Raw genomic sequence first — 21,173 nt, forward strand, 5'->3', positions numbered from 1 at the left:
AGGTAAATTGAACAGTGCCCTACAAGCTGTTTTTCTAAGGAGAGAAAAAGATGAATTGTAATGTGCAGAAATCTTTTTTGTTTGGTTTTTGGTATTTTTAAAATGTGGTGAGAATTGAGACTTGTTAAATGTGTTTAAACAGAGTAATGTTTCTTTATAGCTTGGCTCTTACCAAGTTGGATATCTTGGATGTATTTCCAGAAATCAAAGTTGGTGTTGCATACAAACTAGATGGTGAAATCATACCTCATTTTCCTGGTAAGACTGCATGTTTATAATTACTATTTTAGATTTTGGCAAAATGTAATCTGATACTTAAATCACAGGAATTTGTTACTTTAGCATCAAGCCATTCATGTCTTCTGAGATGCACCGAAGAGACCTGTACTGTATAAAGACATCTGCACTGCACAGTGTCATCTGTCTACCAGAAAAATGCAAAATGCTTTATAAAGCTTTGAGTTTTTAAACATAAATGTTATTACCGCTTTAACCCTTTTCTTTAATACAGCCTGAATTACCTTCAGGCTAAGTCTGAAGCTCTTGCTTCACATTCTAAACCCAGTGTCCTATTCCCACTACTATATTCATGCTTTCTTGTAGCAGGACAAGTCTTTATTTAGCTGTTGAGTGGACCAGATGAAGGAACTGATCCTGTTGAAAAGCCAGTTTTTTCCATCTCTATATTAATTTTTGAATGGGTCAGTTCCCTTTAATGGTTCACAGAGTAGCCAAAAACCAGTGGAAATGGGGGGAAGAGCAGAGAGAATGAGCAGCTAGTTTAGGAGAACGTAAGAATGCATGTTTCAGTGGCAGGAGCAGCATAGGTCCACTTAGCATGATAGAAACTGTAGTTCCTCACAGAGAGGACTGTGGTCATTTTAGTTGATTTACCAGAAAAAAATATATCTGCATGTTAAAATATTCAAAATTCAGTTTAGAAGAGTTCTAATCTGGGAATCTTTCATTGGCAGGGTGTTCCTCCCTCTTTCCCTCACTTCCATTCTCTTGGAGAAGTCATTGACTTATCCTTCTGGTGAGATGGCTGTCTATATTAGAAACACTCAGAGTGCCCATTATCTCAAAAAAAAAGCATGCCATATTTCATATATTGTTCCTTTTTCCAGCTGGATCTCAGAATCATAGGTGTGTCGCTCAGTTTTTCAGCCTAGAGAGTTCTGAGAGAGCTTCCTATCTGTTAAGAAAGAACCCAAACATCTGGTAACTTTACAGCTGGCCTTAGTTGGTATCGTGGAGGCTCTACTCTTTTGCAGTGGAGCTGGCCAGGATCTTCTTGCCAACTGTGTTCAGTCCTATGAGATTATGAAAAAGACAGAAGTCCCTACCAGCCCTGAGCTGACCTGGATGAAGAAGAATGTGAAAGCCACAGTCTAGTCCTGCCAATGTCTCTGTACAGGTTTGGCTGGCAGGTGATCTCAGCGCAGAAGGGCACAACCTCTAGCTCAGGAAACTTTGAAACCACAAATTCTTAGGAAGTTGGGAGAGTATTTTGGAAAAGCTTCACTTCATGTTTACCTTTTCCTTATGCTTTTCCTTGGCCATCTACTGTTGGTCACAGAACGAAGACATTCTTCTAGATGCATCTCTGGTCTGATCTGTGTAACTGTTTTTATGTTCAGTTTCTGGAAATTGCTGGAGGATCTTGCAAGCTGAGATCTTTTCATGCTGAAATCCCAAATTTCAAATATTTTTTTGGAGCTGGAAATAATATCACCTCGCTCCCTCTCCAAATTATATGCCAGACTACCAGATATCATTACATCTGCTTTCTCCATTATCTAATACAGCTGTTAATGAAGAATGTTCCAGGAGGCAGGAGCTCAGAGGCATCTAGAAAGTAACTACATCTTTTCCTACACTGAGCTCAGTTCATGGCTTGTCTTTATCATCCTCTGTTACCACACCAGTTGGAGCAAGAGGAGAGAATCACTTGAAACATCAAGAAATATCCCTTCTTCTACCTTCCTTTTGGGAAAAAGGGAATTGAACTAATACAGAATAATGGAAGTTTATAGACAAGATTAGTCTATTCAGGTCTAAGTCCTTTTGACTTTCAGCTTTTTCTCAGCTAACTTAATCAGAGAGGCCTCAAAGTAAAAGTGAATTGCTCATAGACTTCCAAGATTGAGTGTTCAGTCACTCTTTCCCTTTAGAAAGAGGGAGACTGGCATCTTATTCTGGGCCATCTGCAATGCTTGGAGATTAATTTGTGGTTTTGTGCTTTCAAGATACTGAGTTTGTTGACATTTGCCTTTAATCTGTGAACACCTCAATCCAAAAATTGTGTATTTTTTCACTGTTACAAACTTTGAAGTCAATAGAGTGTAGCCTTACTCAAAGCATCCCATTCATAAAGGCCATCCTTACAGCATCGCTACTATGGAACTGTTATCTGCACCAGCACAAATTATTCAATATTCTAAGTGTGAGTTGTTTGGCTATATGCATGCCAGGGAGATTAGTTGTGATTCTGTATTCACACTTTTATTTTTGTCTCTTGCACCTGTGACACCTTTTCAGACCGACTGGAATGATTTGATCAGACTATCTGAGACAGAACTTAAATAACATTAATTATCGTGCCTTTGGTAGAACTGTCTTTCTCAGGAGGACGAGAATGCCAAATGCCCTCCCATTTTTTTTATGAATGTTTTTCATCCATCTGCAGGCTTGAGGCTTCTGTTTCACTGCTCGAGGTCAGCCCAAGACTAATATTCGGATAATTGGTGGAATGATTTAATTCCAAAGTAATATGCTTAGCTTCTTTTCCAGTACTTGAGAGCATCACAGGATTCAGAGCTGGTGGACAACATCATAACAAGCTATTATATAAAGGACAAAGTGAAAAATACTCATTGCTTCGATTCTGAGAAGCAATTGGAACGGAGGCATTGTTCATATGTCATGTGCGACTCCATATTTTCTGGTCTACAGAACCCACATAATGGACCAACTCTGTCCCTGTACTGTTGACTATCATGATGGTTGCTTAAGACTTTATTTTGTGTATCTTCCATATGTGATGATATCCAAGAATAGACCATCTGATGTCTGATCAAGATAAACACTTGCAGATTCTGCTGTACGGGGAAGAAGGTTTATAATGTAGTATCCAAGTATCCTATAGCTGAGGACCTGGAGAGCTAGTGAGCTGCAGACAAACAAGAGTCTATTCGAGAGTTTTGGGGCAATGGGTCCATGGCCATCAGAAGTAGACTATGTATAAACAGTACATCTTGTGACTGCCTTTGTTTAGTAAAAAATACATTCTTATGCCATTGTAAAATGCATGTGGTTGTCTGACAGTTGCAAACTGGTATATAGCTTTCCTTTCACATTATCCAAATTCCCTTGTGAAGGGAGAATTGGATCTTGGTATTTGTACAGAAAAAAAAATCAACATACTTGGGAATTAAATTTCCTGAAAAATACAGGTTGTGGTTTAAGCAAAATGTATGCATGTGACTGCTGAATACCAGAATTCTTGAAGTCCAAGTCCTGATAGTTGCTGGGTTTTGTTTTCTCCATTTACATTAATAAAAAAGGAAACTTTAGCGCCTTTCACTGACAGTATTATCTGCTGAACAAACTTCTTCATGTAAGACAAGAATAGAAAGCTTAGAGGTGCATGGTTAGTGGTAGAGAGTATATCAACGTTGTGGGCATAATAGTTTTGTTTCTGTTTGCTTCTCAGCCAACCAAGAAGTCTTAAATAAAGTAGAGGTTCAGTATGAGACACTCCCAGGATGGGATACAGACATATCCAATGCAAGGACATTTGATGAGCTGCCTGTAAATGCACAGAACTATGTTCGCTTTATAGAAATGGAGCTAGGTGTTCCTGGTAAGTAAAGCAGACTACTTTTTTTTTTTTTTTTTTCCCTCTTCTCTGCTCCATGAAACTTATCTTTCTTGTACTCTCCCTTAATGAACATCCAAAATCTTGAAAATTAGATTTTTTTTTAGCTGTGCTTATTCTTAAGTATCTGGTGATTCTTATAGCTACCATTTATATCTCCTTTTTATCTATCTATTTAGCTGTTGAACTGGACATTCTCAAAAGTTTCAGTATGCGTCCTTTCGGTGGCGTGTGCTATAGTTCATGCTGAACTGAGATTTTTATAAATTGCTTACTGATTTTTTTTTTTTTTTTTTTTTTTTTTTTTTTTTTTTTTTTTTTTTTTTTTTTTTTGTTTTTGTTTTTTTTTTTTTTTTTTTTTTTTTTTTTTCAGCTCAGTTATAGTAGGGGTTTAGTCCTGCTGCCATTGAAGTCAGCAGGTCTACTGATATACTAATATGATATTTAATATACGTGACAGGAAAGGATTCTAAACCAATCAATTGCTCTTATGGTCCCTAATAAAGATGCTCTTGTGCTTGTATCCAAAGATGGGAATTAGAAGGTGATGCAAATTTTTACTTTTCTGACAGATGCTATGTATCTCTCTCTTTTTTTTTTCTTTTTTTCCCCCCCTCCCTATATCTGGAAAATTGATGTATTTCTCAGGCATTCAAGACTATTCCTACTTTTTGAAATTAGCAGTGCACTCTTTCTTTCAGATCAATACACAGTTATCACTTCTTACCGCACTAACAGTCTACAGTGTGTTTTTCTTCATAGACCATAGTGCTTAAGATTTTAAGCACTTAAGAAGATAAACTTGTATCTTATCTTAAGATACAATAAGATCTTGCTTTGGATTATTTATAATAGTTTGCTTTTCTCTCCTGCAGTTAAATGGATTGGAGTAGGGAAATCCAGGGAATCAATGATCCAGCTGTTTTAAAGATTTCAGATGCATGGAAGAAAGCACACTCCTCAAAAGACTGCTCATTCTCAAATGCATTAGTAGCCCGCAAAGCAAAGATGTTGGAAAGATAGATTTTTGCATGGAAAGAAATGCTAGAGTTGATATCCCCAAATCAATCACTACTCCTGAAAGAGACTTTAACATGAACTTGTATCAGTTCTTGGTCAACTGGCGATTTCCAGGACATTTGTTGTCATTGTTGTTCATGGTGCCATCAGATTTTTTTCTTTACCTAATATTTACTTCATAATGTAATTCTTGTTTGAAAATCTAAGGTAGCGTTACTTTCACGACTGTTTGTCTTTGTTACCGTGTCTCTGCTTTTGGCGGTGTTACTTCCCTGAAATTTTAGACAGTAAAAATAATGCAGTTTTGCACAGATAGTTTTACATCCTCATTATTTGTATTCCTAAAGCTGTTGTATTCTTTATGGCTGCTCTTGTAAGTGATTAAAGAGAGGGATTCTGATTTTATAATGCTATAAATGCTGTCTAAATTATTGTGTGATCTGTTTTTTTTAAAAAAAAAAAGTGTGATGCCAAGGTGTTGAGAAATGTCCAAGGGTTTTTTAGCTGTACAGCCCAGAGAACTTAACTCTTTGTCACTTATAGAGGACACTCAAGTGCTTACCAGAAAGTGTGCGCAAAAAGTTAGAAACTTGATATTGTAAAAAGTTAATTTGCAATCATTAAAGAACAGTTCTGATTTTGAGTTAAATGTTTTATAATTTCACTCCAATTTTTTAGTATTTAAAAAACCCTGGATTCCTCTATTTCCAGAGAGCATATCTCAGCTGTTTCCCTAATTGAAAGAGGTTGTGTTTGTATTTGATGAGAAGTCTAGCATTTTGATGCCCTTTGAAATTCCTTTCTACATAGCCAGTAGATGATCTTTCTCTGGAGACCTAGTGAAACCCAGACATTTTTATAATTCTAAATTTAAGATGCTTTGGAAATATTTAAAATATTCAACATATTTGCTTTAGATGTGGGGAAAATGATAAGTATTCACCCCTTGACATCTGACATATATTTTGGCTTATTAGTGTTGGAAAACCTTCTGGAATGTTTTTTGTTTATAACCATTATGATATAATCCAAATAATCTGATTTCCTTTGGCAATAACTTAATAATTACATGCTCTCATTCCAGATTTTTTTAAGTCTGACTTTGTTTTTACATGTTATATTATGGTGTTCATGAGCTTCCTTTTCACTCCAAACAAAACTTGCTTTGTTTCCTAAAAACAAGTTTATATCAGGGTGGGGCGGGGGGCGGACAGCTTAGTAGGTTTCAGCTGTGCAGGTGAATATAAGAAACTTCTAATGTAAAATAAAAGATACCAGACCTTCCAAACTATGTCTTAGCTAACCACATGTTTTGTGAAAGTGAATAGAGCTATTGGATTCACACTGCAGTTGAGGTGTTCAACACAATGTTTATATTCTCAACTGGGCATAAAATTGCTCATCGTAAGGGGAGGAAAGGGAGGGCTGAAGGATAAAGATTACTGATATTTGGGGAGCATTTCCTGTTGAATTGTTTCTATGTAACAGAGCAGTTAGCAGGATGCATATGTTTTACTTGTGCGATGTGTGGAAAGAGGAGGATACTACATTATGGTGGAAAATTGGCAAATACAGTGAGAGACCTTTGTATCAATGTTACATGTTAAAGACCATTCTCTCCAGTATGAAAAAACAAAAAACAACCATATACTTTTTTTTCTGGGAGGGGATAGATGTGGGGGATCCAGTGTTGCCCTCAGTCTTGCAGTTTGGGAGAGAACCAAATCATCCCTCCTTAGCTAAGGGGAATCTTAAATTGCAAAGCTGTCCTGAATTCCCTGATGAAGAGAGAGAGACAAGTATAACTGCGTGATACATAACTTATAAAGTTCCTTTAGAAGATAAAAGCAATATTAATATTTTCTAGGAGATGGAATTAGCCCTGCAATGTGAACGAAAAGTAATAATAGCTAAATATTATTGTCTTCCATATAGCTGTAGGAAGAACTGAGGGGCTTTGTGCTGTCAGTGAAATTACCGGCCCATGAATGGGAGGCTAGCTGGTTCAAGAAGTGAGTAAATAAATGAGGGCATGCTTTGCTTTTAAAATGAGTAAATAAATGAGGGCTTACTACATGCATGTGTCTCACTTCTGGTAAGAAGAGATCTTTAMGTTCAAGGCCTGCCTCAATTTTTCCACTATTGCATGAACTGTACCTTATTTTTCAGCTGGTGAATTCAGGCTCCCAGATGTGAGAAGATTTCTAAGCAATATAGCTATAGGCTAAAATGATGCAAAGTATTTGTACAATTAAAGAAACAAGCCAGAATTCTKTCTTGGTTGTACGAGTGATTTACATTCTTCTGCTTTCTTTTAAGTTCAGCTGCGATTTTTCTTTGATTCTTCCATTCAAGTGCAGATCTGGAAAGCTGAACAACTTCCTATTAACAGTACTTGTCCAGATGGTAAGTGGTCCAGGATCTGTTGCTGGTGTGTATTTATTCTTGTGACCTGGAATTAAGATTTTTTTTTCTCTTTAAATTTCAGGTGGTTAAACTTGGCATCTCTGAAGCTTGTTATGTTGTCCCTGAATGCCAATTTTGCATGAGCCATGCTAGAGTGAATTCTTGGATCAGTGCACTACCACTTTCCTGGGGTGAAAGAATGGTGTTATCCTACCTAATCTTTTTACAATTTTTTTGATGCTGCTTTTCCCATCCCTTTTTTATTTGCACGTGTGGTGAAATGGGTCTTTTGGTGAAGCTGGGATGTGTTATCACCAACCTGAACATTGTGAAAACAAATGTTAAAAGCTGTGGAGACTGTTGCAAGCTTTGTGTGGTCTGCCCTTGAAACCATGCTGTGCTCAACTGCAGAGGCAAGGAGGAAGAAGAGTTGTCACGGAACAGCCTAATGCACTTTAGCAGTGGCAAAGTTAAATGGCTTTGGAGGCTCTTACAGTTTTTTCTCTACCCAAAATTTACTGTCCTGCTTTTTTCCCCCTTAATGAGTCAAGTGCCCTTTGGCCTCAGAAGAATTGCCATGTTCACTGGCAAAAGGCTTTCAGTGGTCTGTCACAGGCTACACAACAAGTAAGCTGCAATAAAAGGGAAACCTCTGTACTACTTAAACTTCTTTTTTCAATGATGATCGTATATTTCTCAGGCCCTTTCCGTATACTTCTTACCTACTGGCCTGCAGTCTCTTCTGTTCCTAGCTCGTAAGTGGATTGGATGGCAGTATGGGATAGCAGTTGAAATTGATTCTCTGCCAAGCGTCCACTCCCACTAATGGGGTGTTCGGAGGAGGCAGAGGCACCTGTGAGATCTGACCAAGCTGACGACAGGCAAGGTAGTCTGATCTCATGCCGTTCTTGCTGCTGCTTAAATATTTACTAGGTTGATACTCCCAGGCTTGTGCTGCATGGCAGCGTTTAATAGCCCTTATGTCCCTATGGTTTAGTGAGTCTGCTTTATTAACCTAAAAGGAGAGGAAGTGAGGGATACTTCTGCTGCCTTAGCCTTTCCATTTGTAATCCACATGTAATTGAGTTTTGGCATGCTGCTAATGGACAAAGCCTTCAGATAAAGTGGCAGACAGACATGCTGATGTAACGCATGACAGCTGCTTTTGCCTGTCATCATCTTGGAAATGTACTCTCTAATAGAAGATCAGTGTTTCCATTCTCTGTCACAGACAGCCCCCTTAACAAAACAAATAATCAAAAGTTGAGCTGGTTTAGAAAAATCAGAAGGCAAAGTTACTGGGAATAAGGGACTCAGGAGTCTGGCGAATTTTTTCCCCCAGTACTGCTCCTAGCCTCTGAAATAGTGAAACTGTAACCTAATGCTATACTAATTAAGCACACTTCTTTTCATGCACAACAGCTTTACCTGTTTAAGGTAGACTGCTGTTTATACCTACCTAACATACACATATACAGATAATGCAGAAACTCAAAATTTTATCCATTCTTTGTTCTGAATGTTTTAATTGTAATCTCATTTGACATCTCATCTTTAAAGTATCTTGCAATGAATACACATTCAAAGGCTTTTTGTACAGCTTCAAATAGATTATGTCATGTTAAATCCTAATGTTCTTCACTGCCACTTTAGAGCTTGTAGATCAAATGTATCAAATCAGTGTATTTTCTTATATAGTCTATATAAATTTTTTCAATGATGAATCAATTCTTCATACATCCTGGTATCCACCATTTAGCTTTTTCTATACACACTACTGGAATTATCTACTGTATATTTGAGAAACTGCTCTATTTTTAGAGATAGCAATTTGCACAAGTATAAATAGTTTGTCGTGTTATGGTTCATTGGGAGCCTTCTGCATATTACAGAGGGAACTGGGATACCCTGGCAGTTTGTAGTGGGGGAAGAGTATGGTTTGGGGGGACAGGTTGCAGCTCTTTCTCTGGAAGAAGTGAGACAAGACTTTATTCACTTTTTTCTCAAGGCAGTGTAAGATTATTTGGATAACTTCACCCAGGTGAACCTCCCTAGTTTGTCCTCACACCCCTCTCTCCAAGAAAAACAGTAGTGTGTGCAGAACAGTGTAGTTAACTTACGCATATTGAGAAATGGCAAATCAAATGCTGCTTTGTAGGAAGTTTGCTTGTACCAGTCACTGGTGGTCTTTTTCTTTGTCTTTTGAAAATGAACATACTGCCTGAGAGTTGAATTGTCAAAGTCGGGTTGGAAAGGAGTTTCAGCTTCGTAGTTTCCTGGAGCTGGTTGCAGTTGACTGAAAGGTCTAGGCAGAAAACATATATCATTCTGTAATCTCATGCTGACATAGAGTATGTAAATACCACGATCCACCTAAAGGGTAGCCAACATCATAAATGTGCTTTCTAATCTCTTGCTGAAATGAGCACTCAGTATGATGCAGCTGTAATCTAGTAGATATTAACAGCCTGAGTGTATACAGTAAGACCCTAATAATTCAGTATTGTTCATTGGCTCCATCTGATCGTTGTAACTAGCGTGAAAAGGATTGTATATCTTGCAGCTGATCAACTAACTGTGTTAGTTTAATTTTACTAGAACTATTAAAGGCTTGGGTTCCCAACAGAAATAGCCTACAACGCTAAATAAATAAATAAATAAAACATGTTTCGAAGTTGATGTGCAGTACAACAAATTTTCTTAGGGAAAAAAATTAACACTACTTAAGGCAATTTCCATTCTGGATTCTCAGATGCCTAATGGACTTGGGTCATGCAGCACTCCTGCTATGGCCAAAAGCTTTTGGATGTAGTTTTGGTTTACTCTGCCTGGGTTCTCTTGTTCCTCTTTTAGGCCAAAATCATAAAAAATCGTTAGGAGTTGTTGCAGTGTTGTCCATAAACGAGGCATAAACGAGAAAGGCTTATTCCAAAGTTCTTTCAGCTTTTATTTGACACAAAAGCTTACCCTGGAGCTCCTTCACATGCACGTGCCTTATGTACACGTCCTGCTTGCCCAGGGTGGGATCCGTAGACATCCTTTCCAAAATGAATAACTGAGCTGATAAGGCAAGCACACAAAACAGAAGTTTGTGATGATACAAGCAGGACACTAGAGAGCAGGAATGCCACCCATATTGTGGAAAAGCAATTTTTTTACATGGTGTTGTGAAAAAGGAAGGGAAGAAATAATTTGTCTCATTTTCTTGTTTGCTAGTAAGCTGAGTACTGACTTTAATAACAGCAAGTTCTTGCATCCTTTGCGGAAAAAATATGTGCARATGAATGCACTGTTTTTTAGAAGAGCTGAAAGTCAGGCAGACATTTCTTTAGGAAAGGTAACCTTCTGAAATTATAAAAACTCTTAAGCAGGTTTCTTGTATGATTGACTGATAACCTGGCTGGTGTGCATAATGTGTTCTGTGTGTTGCCAGAGGCTTACCCTGGTGGCAAGATTGGTGCAGGATCTATAAACTCCCTTAGTCTGATCTCTGTGTATGACATGACAAATCCCTGCAAACAATGATATAAAATGTTAAGTTGTTGCCAAGAAGCTACTGATAGATTTAAAATCACTTGCTTACGTGGTTGAATATATTAGTCTCCATTTTGGCACCAAAAACATCTATAGAATAGCATATCTGTTAGGACTCTTTCTGGAAATGACTAGAAGAAGAAAAGAAGTAGTATATKCATGTAAAAATAAAGGTTCCAAAAATGTTAAATGTGGCAGAGATATGGAGATCCTTAGTATGTGTTGCACAATATCAGTAGCTGAAACAAATGCAGAAAACAGTTAACTTTTTAAATGGGACTTCCTAAGTCAGAACAACGGCGTGCTGTTCTGTGTCTCGAGCAGAATTTCTTTGCAGACTGATTCATTATACCAGTGAGCCTGATGATCTACTCATTTGTCGTAATTAAGTAGTCATTTATTCTACCTCCTGAGGAAAGAAATTTGGCTGATTTGTATAAAACAGTGACTCACCAGTATTTGGAAAACAGAGTAGATGTTTTCTGTATTTTGTTGCCCATCAGAGTCAGTGAATTATGTTTTGGCCACTCCATGGCAACTACTTCACTGGAGTGTGAATTAATACTGCAGCTTGAGGAGTTAGATGTTAAAATCAGTTTTCACCAGAGATCTTAGTCACAGACTGATATTTTGAATAGTATCATGATGCTGCTGTCTTAAAAACTCCTTGAATACATCTATAGTGGGTTGGTTTTTTTTTTGGTCTAAAGCTAAGAACATTACATCTTCCACTTAGTTGTGCAGCACTATGTAAAAACTTTCTATCCAGTTTAGTCTACAAAAGAATGTATTTTCAAGCTTTAGATAATTTCAGTCAATCTTGGAAAATGTAGCTATACAACATACAAAAGTGACAACTCCAACACTCGCACACAATATGAGCTGTTGAGAATCACTGTTATATTTACCAACATTTCCATATCCCTGTCAGCCAGTTCTGTACAACTGTTGTCCTCATCCTCGTCAGCAGCACCAACAAAGATTGCTCTCCTTTCTCCTGCTCCTCCCCATGGGGGATTATTGTTCTCTAGTTTTATCTTTAGTGCCTTTAGTAGGAAGCATTCCTCAGGTACTTGTCCTTGGGAAATTGGAAAAGTTGCATCTTCCTTCAACAGGAATTATTTAGTCAGGTTGCCAAACAGTTAACTTGGCTAGTGCCAATAGTGGCTATGTGTACCACAGATTTAACAATCTTGCTTCCAAACCTCAAGTTGCTTCACTATCTCTTGGTGTATGCTTTAAAGGCCCTCTTCTCAAAATATTTTCTCCATCCTGGATACATCTAGGAATACTTTTTTTTTTTTTTTTTAAAGTCATTTCAATGACTAGGTTTCAGCTTTCTCTTGTAACTGTGCACATAAAACTGCTGCTGCAAGTCTCGGAAACCTTTGAGACCTGATGTATTAAAAAACTCAGCAGACCATGAGCTAAAGTAGTTCTGGCCTAAATAGGCAAGGCACACACCCTAAGACACAGGTTAAATGATTCATTTAAGGGCTGCGGGAAGTCTGTGAGACGCAAGGGAAACTAGCACATCCAAATGCTGGAGCCATACAATTAAAATTACAGTCCTCTCTGTAATCTACCTGCTCTACTAGGACAATCTAGCTGCTCGTGTTAAATAATAATCACCCATTAAAAATTCTCCGTTCTTGTTTTTGAAACTATTATCTAACTAGTTAACAGCAAAAGAGGATTCTTCTTCCGGGGTAAAATTCATTCTGCTTTTCAAAAATGAGAAAGCCCATACCAGTAGAGTTTATTTTATGAAGCAGTGTTTCTGTTTACAAAGTGGGTGAAGATGGAGGCTGTAATGTGAGCTTACCTTTTCCAGTTCATGCTCAGTGAGTCTGTGGATTTAGATAAATCGCTAAAGGAAGATTAGAAAAGGCAAAGCTTGCAGGCCGAATAGCGAGGGCCTGTCTGGCTGCACTTCCTTTCCCTCACGAGGCCCGCGGGAGCAAATGACTTCACCTCACTAGCTGGGACATTGTGATGCTCCCTCCTTCCCTCGGGGGCACGTGAAAGCGGCTCCCCCTCAGCCTCGGGGCAGTCCCAGAAGTGTTATCCTCCCAGAGGCACTTTGGAATGCTATTTGAGCCAGTTTGCTAGCAATATTGTAGGCAGCTACATACCGAATAAAAAGAAAAGGGGCTGTCATACTGAAGATGTGGATGTGAGGAGGCTAGGAGCTAGGAAAGGGAGGGGAGAGTCTGATTTATCAGCAAATCATTGGGAAACTAATGCCTCTGTACTCCAGAACCACCATCCTGAATGCTGCTGGACTTTGGTAAAGTGCAATGTGGTGTCTTCTGCTAGTCTTTGAGTTGCATATGTTATGTTACTCCTAGATGTGAGTTTAGGAACATCTCCTGACTATGGTAAAATTTAAAGAAGAAATTCAAAGTGGGAGAAAACAAAAAGATCTGACAAAGGAATAAGGACTTCAGGGCTGGATCTTTATGGGGTAAACCTTCTTGCATTTTATTGGATGTGCTCTCTGGTACATCTTACTTGCTGGAGGCAGAAGGTAAAGCTTTATTTAACCTTTCTGGAATTACAACTGTAGGTGTAATCTGAGCCTGGATTTTCTGACATAACTTTCTGTCATATGAGCTACAACCTACCTCTCAGCACTGAAATAGGGAGACTTCAGAGCAGTCAGGTGGAGCAAGGAAGAAGGAAGAGCTTTGTTTGCTTTCTGAGACACAGACCCCTGGAACTGGGAAGGACCTGAGAGTCAGTGGGTCTTGGGTGGGAGGATGGACTCTGCCTTCGCCGATCCAGGCAGACGTATGCCTAATATGAGGCTCCTAGTACGAGTTGTTATAACCTCCCAAGCAATCTGCTGTGGTGCTTCACTGTCAGAATGTTTTTCCTAACATCCACTCAAATCCTTCCTGCTGCAATTTAGGCTTGCTGTTTGGTGTTGTTTGCTGTGGGCATGGAGTACAGCTTATTCCCTTTGTCTCTGCAGCAATTTTTGTGCATTTGTTCAGTTCCAGTCATCTTTTCCTCAGACTGGTCAATTCTAATTCACTAAAGCTTTGCTTGTAGGGTGGTTTTTTTGTTTGTTTGTTTTTTGAGATCTCTGAGGCAGTTTGTTACTCTTTTCATTTTTCTCTAGTTGTCACTGGAGATTTGGGATCTGAAAATGATCACTGTTAGTTCACAGATTCTTGCAATGCTGAATAGAAGGGATAGATGACATCATGTATCTTGCATCAAAAAATCCAGTTATGGATTCTAGTATGATAGTTTCCATCTTTCTAATGGCATAGCTTTGCTGATTCATGTTTCATTCTATTTTGTATTTGCTCTATTGATTCTTTTTTTTTTTTTTTTTTTTTNNNTTACATGTAGAATCTTGGTCATAGTCTGACTGTGTTGCAGCTTATTTTTCTCAGACCATTTCTCCAATTTGTTAAAATCATTTAGAATTCTTATCCTGTTCCCTAAAGTACTTGCAGTTCCTCTCAGCTTTGTCACCTGCAGATTTATTAAGTATACTATCTATTTCATCACTGAGTTCATTAATGAAAATTTTGAATAGTGCAAAACCAGGATCTGTTCACTGAATACATCTTGCTGTTTTGATGGTGAACCACTTTCCAAAGTGTGAGGTGTTTTGTTTTGTTTTGCTAACCAGTTCTGCACCAACCCCACAGCAGTTTTATCTAGATTACATTTCTTTATTTGCTTATGAAAACATCCTGCAAGGCTGAACATGTCACCATTTGAGCTGATACCAGCAGCTTGCTATGCTCTGAAGAAACTGTCCTGAGCTTCACCTTGAGATTGTTGAGCCTTGTGCCAGACCAGTTGACCTTGCTAAATAGGTGGAAAATGAACCAGCAAAAAATAAGTGAAGAAGTTTCTGCAGGTTTAGCAGGTTGACTTGGCTCTGGGAAGTGTCCAGCAAGCAGCAGAGGTGCCACAAGGGAGGAGATGACACTGCAGCACTCGAGTGGGGCAGAAGTGGAACATGCCCCTTTGCAGAGGTAAATTGCTTCAATTACAATGTGTAACTTCACCCTGAGCCAGTGTCAGGGCCTTACTGGGGCTTAAATGAAATGTTTACTACATCTCATGAGAAGAAAGGTCAAGTTTACTTGTTGAATATGGAATTGGGGGGCAAATACAAATAGTATTTTCATTAATTTCTGGAACTAATGCTTAAGTCTAAGGTGATCTTTGGTGTTCTTCTTTAATTAGATGGTTTTTTGTGCCACTTTTTCATGTGAGAACACCCTGAACATACTTGTTCAGTCAACAGTAATTCATTAATTAGTATGGATGACAGCTCTGTCTACTGAATCACCGAGAAATAATTCCAAAAATGACATTGTCTCATACATGTTGTCTCTTGCTTGCTCCAGTATCAGACTTGCTCTGCAACAAGATAAAAAGATGGATTTTCTTCTCTTCTACCATCCAGCTCATTCAAGGTTTCAGTCCTTCCTGAGAGAGACCAGTTTAGCTCTCATCCAGGAGCAGACTACGGATGTTAGATTCAGTCCTTGCATTTTGCAACCCTTTTGTCTTGAGATTTCTTTCCCCTAAGACAAAATTATAACTGTAAACCCAGTAATCTTGGCACACGTGGAGACTTGTCCCTGGAAGAGCAACCAGGACGCAGCAGGGCTGCATAGGAAAGGAGAGACAAGGTACGATTGCATCAAAACGCACGTGCTCTAGTCTGTATGGGAAGGCTCTGAAGTTCGCTGCGTTGAATTTTTAGACGAGGAAGAGTAATTTACAAATTCAGCACAGTCGGTAAGGAAACAAATTAGGCACAGTAAATACAGAAACCTACAAAGTTATTTTTAGGCTCCTTGAGGACAGAACCGGACTTCAAAAGCCCCTTGGCTGTGGCACCAGTCCTGCTGGTGGCCGTGTTCTGCGTCTGGCAGTAGCTAAGTGAGAGATTTCATTCCTTACTATAACAAATCTCATTCCCGTTATCCATTGTCTTTTTTTTAATAAAGGAAAGGGAATGAGGAGACTTGCCTCTTTCCTGTCGCGTTATCCTCACAGAAATTTCTCAGGGCTGCCCTTATATTAAAGCAGCCTGAAACCCCCCCGCCCCGCTCTAAACATTTCCCTTGTACGCCATCCCCGCAAAGGCCTTTTGGAGGCTGGCAAGACCCAACGGAGACATTGGCCCCTTTGGAGGGAGGAAGGTGGCAGGTGAGTGGGGGCCGAGGAGCCAGCTTCGGGCTCACGCGGTGCTGCTGGGCAGGCGCTGGGAGGGGAGGCTGGGAGTCATGGGCGGCTCTGCCCCACCGGTGGGGGAAGCTCTGCTGGGGCTGGGTGTCCAAGAGGGAAGCGGATGTGTGTACGTGCGTCATGGTCTGAGCTCTGAGGAGCGCAGGTTGTCACTGGAGCGCTTCAGTTTGCTCGTGAGCCAGAAAAGCGCTTTTTTCCTGCCTTTTCCACCTGAGACCGGGTGYGAATGACTCTACGTTTACGAGGAGACAAAGAGAGAAGCATCTGAGCTGTGCTGAGGCTGAACTTGCCGGAAGAAACCTAACAATTCTTATTTACCAAATTGACAAAATCCTATCATTGCAATTAAGGGGATATGTAATTAACTGTGTCTTAATTACAGCAGCTGCCACTTTTTCTGAATGCGGCAATTTGCAGAGAAACCGGGGGAGCTGCTTTAAATTGGTGCATGTAAACAGCGAGAGCACAAGCAGYGCGAAGCCCGGGACTCCCGGGGGACGGGGCGACCTGCCCAGCGTGAGCTGCCCTCCCTGGGGGCTGCTGCCGCCCTGGGGGGCGCTTGGGAAGCCGCCCAGTGGGCAGAGCTTTGGAAAACCCTGTTATGAACCTATTGCCCAAGGAGTTTTCAGGCACCTTGCTCCAGCTCGGCTTCCTCATCCGTGGAGTTGAACATTGGCCAACATCACAGAGATGTTGTGACACAAAAGCATTTGTAAAAGAGCTTCGTATGCTTGACTCGGAGCCGCTGTAAAAGCATGAACTCTTGTTTGTGACGAGCCGTACTGAGTGAGATTGATTTCATTTTATTTTTCACTGTGCGCTTTCATGGCTTTATCATTCATGGCAGGTGCCCGGCTGGCAGAAGCAAATTATGCAAATGGCCTGATAACACACACTCTCGCAGTGTATTTTCTATGACCTCATATACAATAAGAGGGAATATGTTAACCAGATCCAGCTTTGGAGGAGGCCGACTTCATTTCCGAGCTACGTTTCCAAACCAGGGCGTTCTTCCCGGCTGCAGCCTTTCCTGACCGATGTGACTAATTTCCAGGGAGTTGCTGCGGATTTCTAAGGCAGATGAGTTTTTCCTATTGAATTACCAAGAAGGTTTTGTTCTTTGCAGATCCACGTGGGTACAAACCACTTGGATTTCATCTCCTTTCCTGCCTGACTCAGTGGGCTGCTTGCTCCCACTTCCTGTTTGTAATCAGGCTTTGGTGACCGACTTCACTGTTTTCGGGTAGCGAGCTGTGATGGGATGGACGTGTTTTTTCTACCCCAGGAGAGTCAGCATCAGATTCCCTGTTTGTCTAAGGCGAGAGCAATTGGGGTGCAGTGTGTGGGACCCAGGTCCCGGGCAGCCGAGCCCCCTTTCCAGACCTGCTTGCTGGCAGCCACTAGCTCAGGGGATGGGGCTCAGGAGCTGTTTTATACAGCTGTGCCTTAGTTTACTCCTTGGTAAGCTGGCTCCGAGAAGTCGCTTGACCTCTGCAAACAGCATCTGAGCATTAGTTATAGCTCACAAATATGGAGCTAAACCCAGAAAATGCTGCTTGATGTACTGCAGCTTGGAAGGAGCAGGAAGCCCTCTCCCTGATGCCCACTGCTAATAAGTGGGATTTGTGCTCCAGAGGCTAAGGACTGTGCCTGCTGGAGTTAGAAGATATCTTTTGGGCTCCATAACTCAGCTGCATTACTTTGCCCCGTATGTTTCACACGTGAAATAAAGCTGCTCTCTATTAAGGCAGCACAGGAAGGATATCCTGTTCTATACCAGGCACATTCCGCTGACTCGTTAACTGAAACTTAAGCCATTTTCTGCATATTTCACTACCTTGTTTTGTCAAAAAAGATTGGCTTATTAATATACACATCAAGAATTTGGAAAGATGGGATGACATCCCATCTTTTCATTTAAATGACTGCACAAGTTCCTGTGGATGCTGTGTGACCAAAATTTCACCAACAAACAGTACTTAGCTGTCAAAAGCTATCTTCACATCATGCTGCAGGACTCTAGACTGCAGTCAATGGCACTTTAAGGAAAAGAAAACACAGTTAAAACTCGTCCATATTAATCTTTTAAAAAGCACTTATTCCAAGTAGATTTACATACTGAATAGTGCTTCATGGAAAACTTTGTAAGCATGTTTCTCCTGTCTTGTTTGGGATGGAGCTCTACGCATATGTTGTTTTTAATATCAGGTATATTTGCATGTATGCATGCTCTTTGTTTCATTGACCTTCGAGTTTTGCTGCCTCATTTTTTAAAGATAAAATAAAAGAATATTTTGACGTGACTATTTCCACAGCAGCTGTCTGTGATGTCACCAACTGTGCTTTGGATATGGTCTTAGCAGAAGAAATTAAATTAAAAGAAAGAAGAAAACAAAGCCACCCCCCCCCCCATTTGTTTAACCAAAGCAGAGTTTCTAGGCAGAAGTGATGTAATTTTCATAGACACCGAGTGCTTGAGCTTTCACTGATGTTGTTTGTGAGCTCCAGCAAGGATGCTGGGCATTTAACTTTTGATAACAAGATTTGGAAACACCACCCAAACGTCCATTGTTGTCCAAGTGCCCATAGAAACAACAAAAAAGAAATACAGAAAATGAGAGACACCAGAGGAATGTTTTTTCTTCAAGTTTCTTATTTGACAGCTGCAGGGTTTTGTTGCGTCCAGTTGACAGTACAGTCTTCATAGGATACAGAAAATGCTGTGAGCAAAGCAATCTGTTGAAGACCCCTTTCTACCCTTCCTTAGGTAAATGAATTATGTTTACTCTGCCACTCATAAACCTGAGAGGCAAATCTGTAGTTGGTCACGCGCAGTTTATATTCAAACATCTGTTACGCAGTTAAAAATGTTCTTTTGACATCAAGCTGTTTGACAGCAGCTAATGTTTGGTGTCCGGGAGGTGATGTGACAACGCTGTCCATCTACACAAATGCTCCCTACTGCTACTTTTGTTGTTTTAGTGGCTGTGAAGAGAACGGGCCAAGATCCCTGGATTAGAGGAACTTTCCGGTTTTTGCTAATGCACTTCACATCCAACCCGCAGCATCTATCTCTGTTATCCAAATGCTGGGCCTCTCTCCACGCTAGGCAGCGGCTGTGTCAAACTGGGGGCTGTGAACAAAGGGCTGCGAGGAGCTGGAATGAGATCACCAAATCCATTTGACTTTATTCGGGATTTGAGCCTAGGTCTTCTGAGCGAAAGTGAGTGTGTTAACCCATTGTGGGAGTTAATTCCTTGCCTAGTAATTATTGAGGCATCATTAAAGCATGCATTGTGCTAGAGGTCAAATCAGATTACTCTAAAGAATTTGGAATGGGAAAAATGTTGGTTTTTTTCCCATCGGTCTAACCGTTTAGTTATCTCAGTGTTTAGCTATTTATATTGTGCCTGTCACTGTGGCATGTCACTGTATAAACAAAGAGATGCTCTAAATCTCTTATTATTCTAATGGCATTAATGTTTTTCAGCTGGGGAAAAAGGAAAATAAATTTCCCCTGGAAGGTAATCGAATAAGTGGTTTAAAGTAAACAGCAGCTCTGGGAAAATTGCTCTTACAGACTCACCCAGGCAGAACAGTCCTGCAGCTCTGCATTAGCTGGCCCCAGCAGCTGCCCAGTTGCACCTGGAGATGTTGCTACCCACATGATCTCTTAACGCCAGAAACAAGCCATGGACTCTAGTAAGAAAGGCTACCCTGAAATGGTGAAAATGCAAAGGAGAATGACAGTCTAGATCTATTTCTTTTGCACCAACATTTAAAGAGAGAAAGGGGAACAACGCTGCATTACTCTAATCTCTCACGCATGAGTGTCACCCTCAGCAGAGCTCTCCTCTACAGAGATAAGCTGGGTGCCTTATTTAAATCATATATTCTGGCACCAGAGGGGAGAAGCAGCACATGGGTTGGTAAAGGAGTATTCACCTTTTGGTGATTCACAAAGATGCAACTTGTAATTGCAGATATATATCTGCAATAATATATATATATATTATATATTTTATATATATATATATATATAAAATATCTGTCCTTGTATCTGAAAAAGAAAATGCTAGAATAACAGTACTGTGTTGGAAGGGAGCAGTGAGGGCAGAAGCAGGAGCAAATTAGGGGCACAATAAGTCATCTCCTACCCCTGAGAAACCTGGCTGGCTTTCCTGTTGTAGCAGCAAGGGGAGAGCAACTGGAGCCTGGAAGCAACCTGAAAACAGATCAGATTGGGCTACAATTGTTTAATAAGATGATGGTCCCTCTCAGGAACACATGCTGGCTAGGGAGAAAGTCTAAATACTGAGACTATTTTAGTGCTTAGAGGAAGTGCTCAGGGAGTCTTGGTGTCTGGCATGCTTCTGCAGTATTAAACCATTCTGTGAGGTACAGAGGGAGAGGGTGAGAGCATGAACTGGCCATATCAGGGACAACCAGTAAAGGGATTCTTCTAAGTCTGAAAGAAGCCTCCATAAATTTTACCTTTTTTTTTCTTTTTTCTTTTTTTGGCCTAGTTTCATATAGAAATAAGGCCTAGATGATCTCTCTGTCAGCCCCCTTCAAAAGACTTTTGAACTTTCTGACCAGCTTGAATGAAGGTGATGGTCTCAAAGACATTCAGTTCCTACAATTCAGTTCCTTTGTGAAAAGAAACGCCTGGGAAGAAAAGATAAATTCAAACCTGCAGCAGTTCAAGTACAGTATTAGCTGGATGCCATACAGGAGAGAGGTATTATGAGCATCCCAGCTGCAAATGAAGCATTGCAGAAGCAAAAAGAATTGCTAAAGAGAGCACATGAGATGTGGGGTGCAATCAAGGTGCAAGGCACACAGTCGTAGGGATCCAAAATTCATACATTCAGCTTCCCAACAGCAACTATTCATAATCCATTTCAAATTGAATCTGAATTTTCTACAAGCTTCTCCATCCAGGGACTGCAGCATGCTTGCGTATTTTGAAATCCATGAGGAGATACATGCCTGAGCATAGGACTCAACACAGCAGAGACCACTAAACACCAGACAAGGGTCTAAGCTGCATCATTCACGTTTCAACCAGGCATGCAGGGGACTGGATCTGCGCATTAAACAA

General features: G+C 40.2%; 2 protein-coding genes across 2 annotated transcripts in view; one reads left to right on the forward strand and one right to left on the reverse strand.

The window, feature by feature from the left end:
• Window positions 1-5,317, forward strand: part of ADSS (adenylosuccinate synthase) — a 37,681-nt gene extending 32,364 nt beyond the window's left edge. Inside the window, exons 11-13 of the mRNA XM_026082247.1 lie at window positions 161-258; window positions 3,716-3,865; window positions 4,756-5,317. Coding sequence (XP_025938032.1) covers window positions 161-258; window positions 3,716-3,865; window positions 4,756-4,808 — 301 coding nt within the window. The 3' untranslated portion in view covers window positions 4,809-5,317. The remainder of the gene's footprint in view (window positions 1-160; window positions 259-3,715; window positions 3,866-4,755) is intronic.
• A 1,877-nt stretch (window positions 5,318-7,194) lies between these two features.
• CUNH1orf100 (chromosome unknown C1orf100 homolog) lies at window positions 7,195-10,809 on the reverse strand. The gene is made up of 4 exons (XM_026082316.1): window positions 10,748-10,809; window positions 10,274-10,366; window positions 9,427-9,611; window positions 7,195-7,352 (listed from the first exon to the last, which is right to left on the reverse strand). Exons 1-4 carry the CDS (start codon window positions 10,807-10,809, stop codon window positions 7,195-7,197), a joined length of 498 nt encoding a protein of 165 aa, XP_025938101.1.
• Between the last annotated feature and the right edge of the window lie 10,364 nt (window positions 10,810-21,173).

This window comes from Apteryx rowi, unplaced genomic scaffold (genome assembly GCF_003343035.1).
Source record: "Apteryx rowi isolate R43461 unplaced genomic scaffold, aptRow1 scaffold_117, whole genome shotgun sequence".
Lineage (NCBI taxonomy): Eukaryota > Metazoa > Chordata > Aves > Apterygiformes > Apterygidae > Apteryx > Apteryx rowi.

Bases quoted from the DNA above. Each gene is read 5' to 3' on its own strand.
- CUNH1orf100 (XM_026082316.1), bottom strand. From the start codon at position 10,809: ATGTCATACACAGAGATCAGACTAAGGGAGTTTATAGATCCTGCACCA. The intron at 10,367-10,747 runs GTAAGCCTCTGG...TTGCCTTATCAG, and splicing joins GCACCAATCTTGCCACCAGG to CTCAGTTATTCATTTTGGAA. The intron at 7,353-9,426 runs GTAAGTTAACTA...TCTTAATTCCAG, and splicing joins TTTGCCATTTCTCAATATGC to GTCACAAGAATAAATACACA.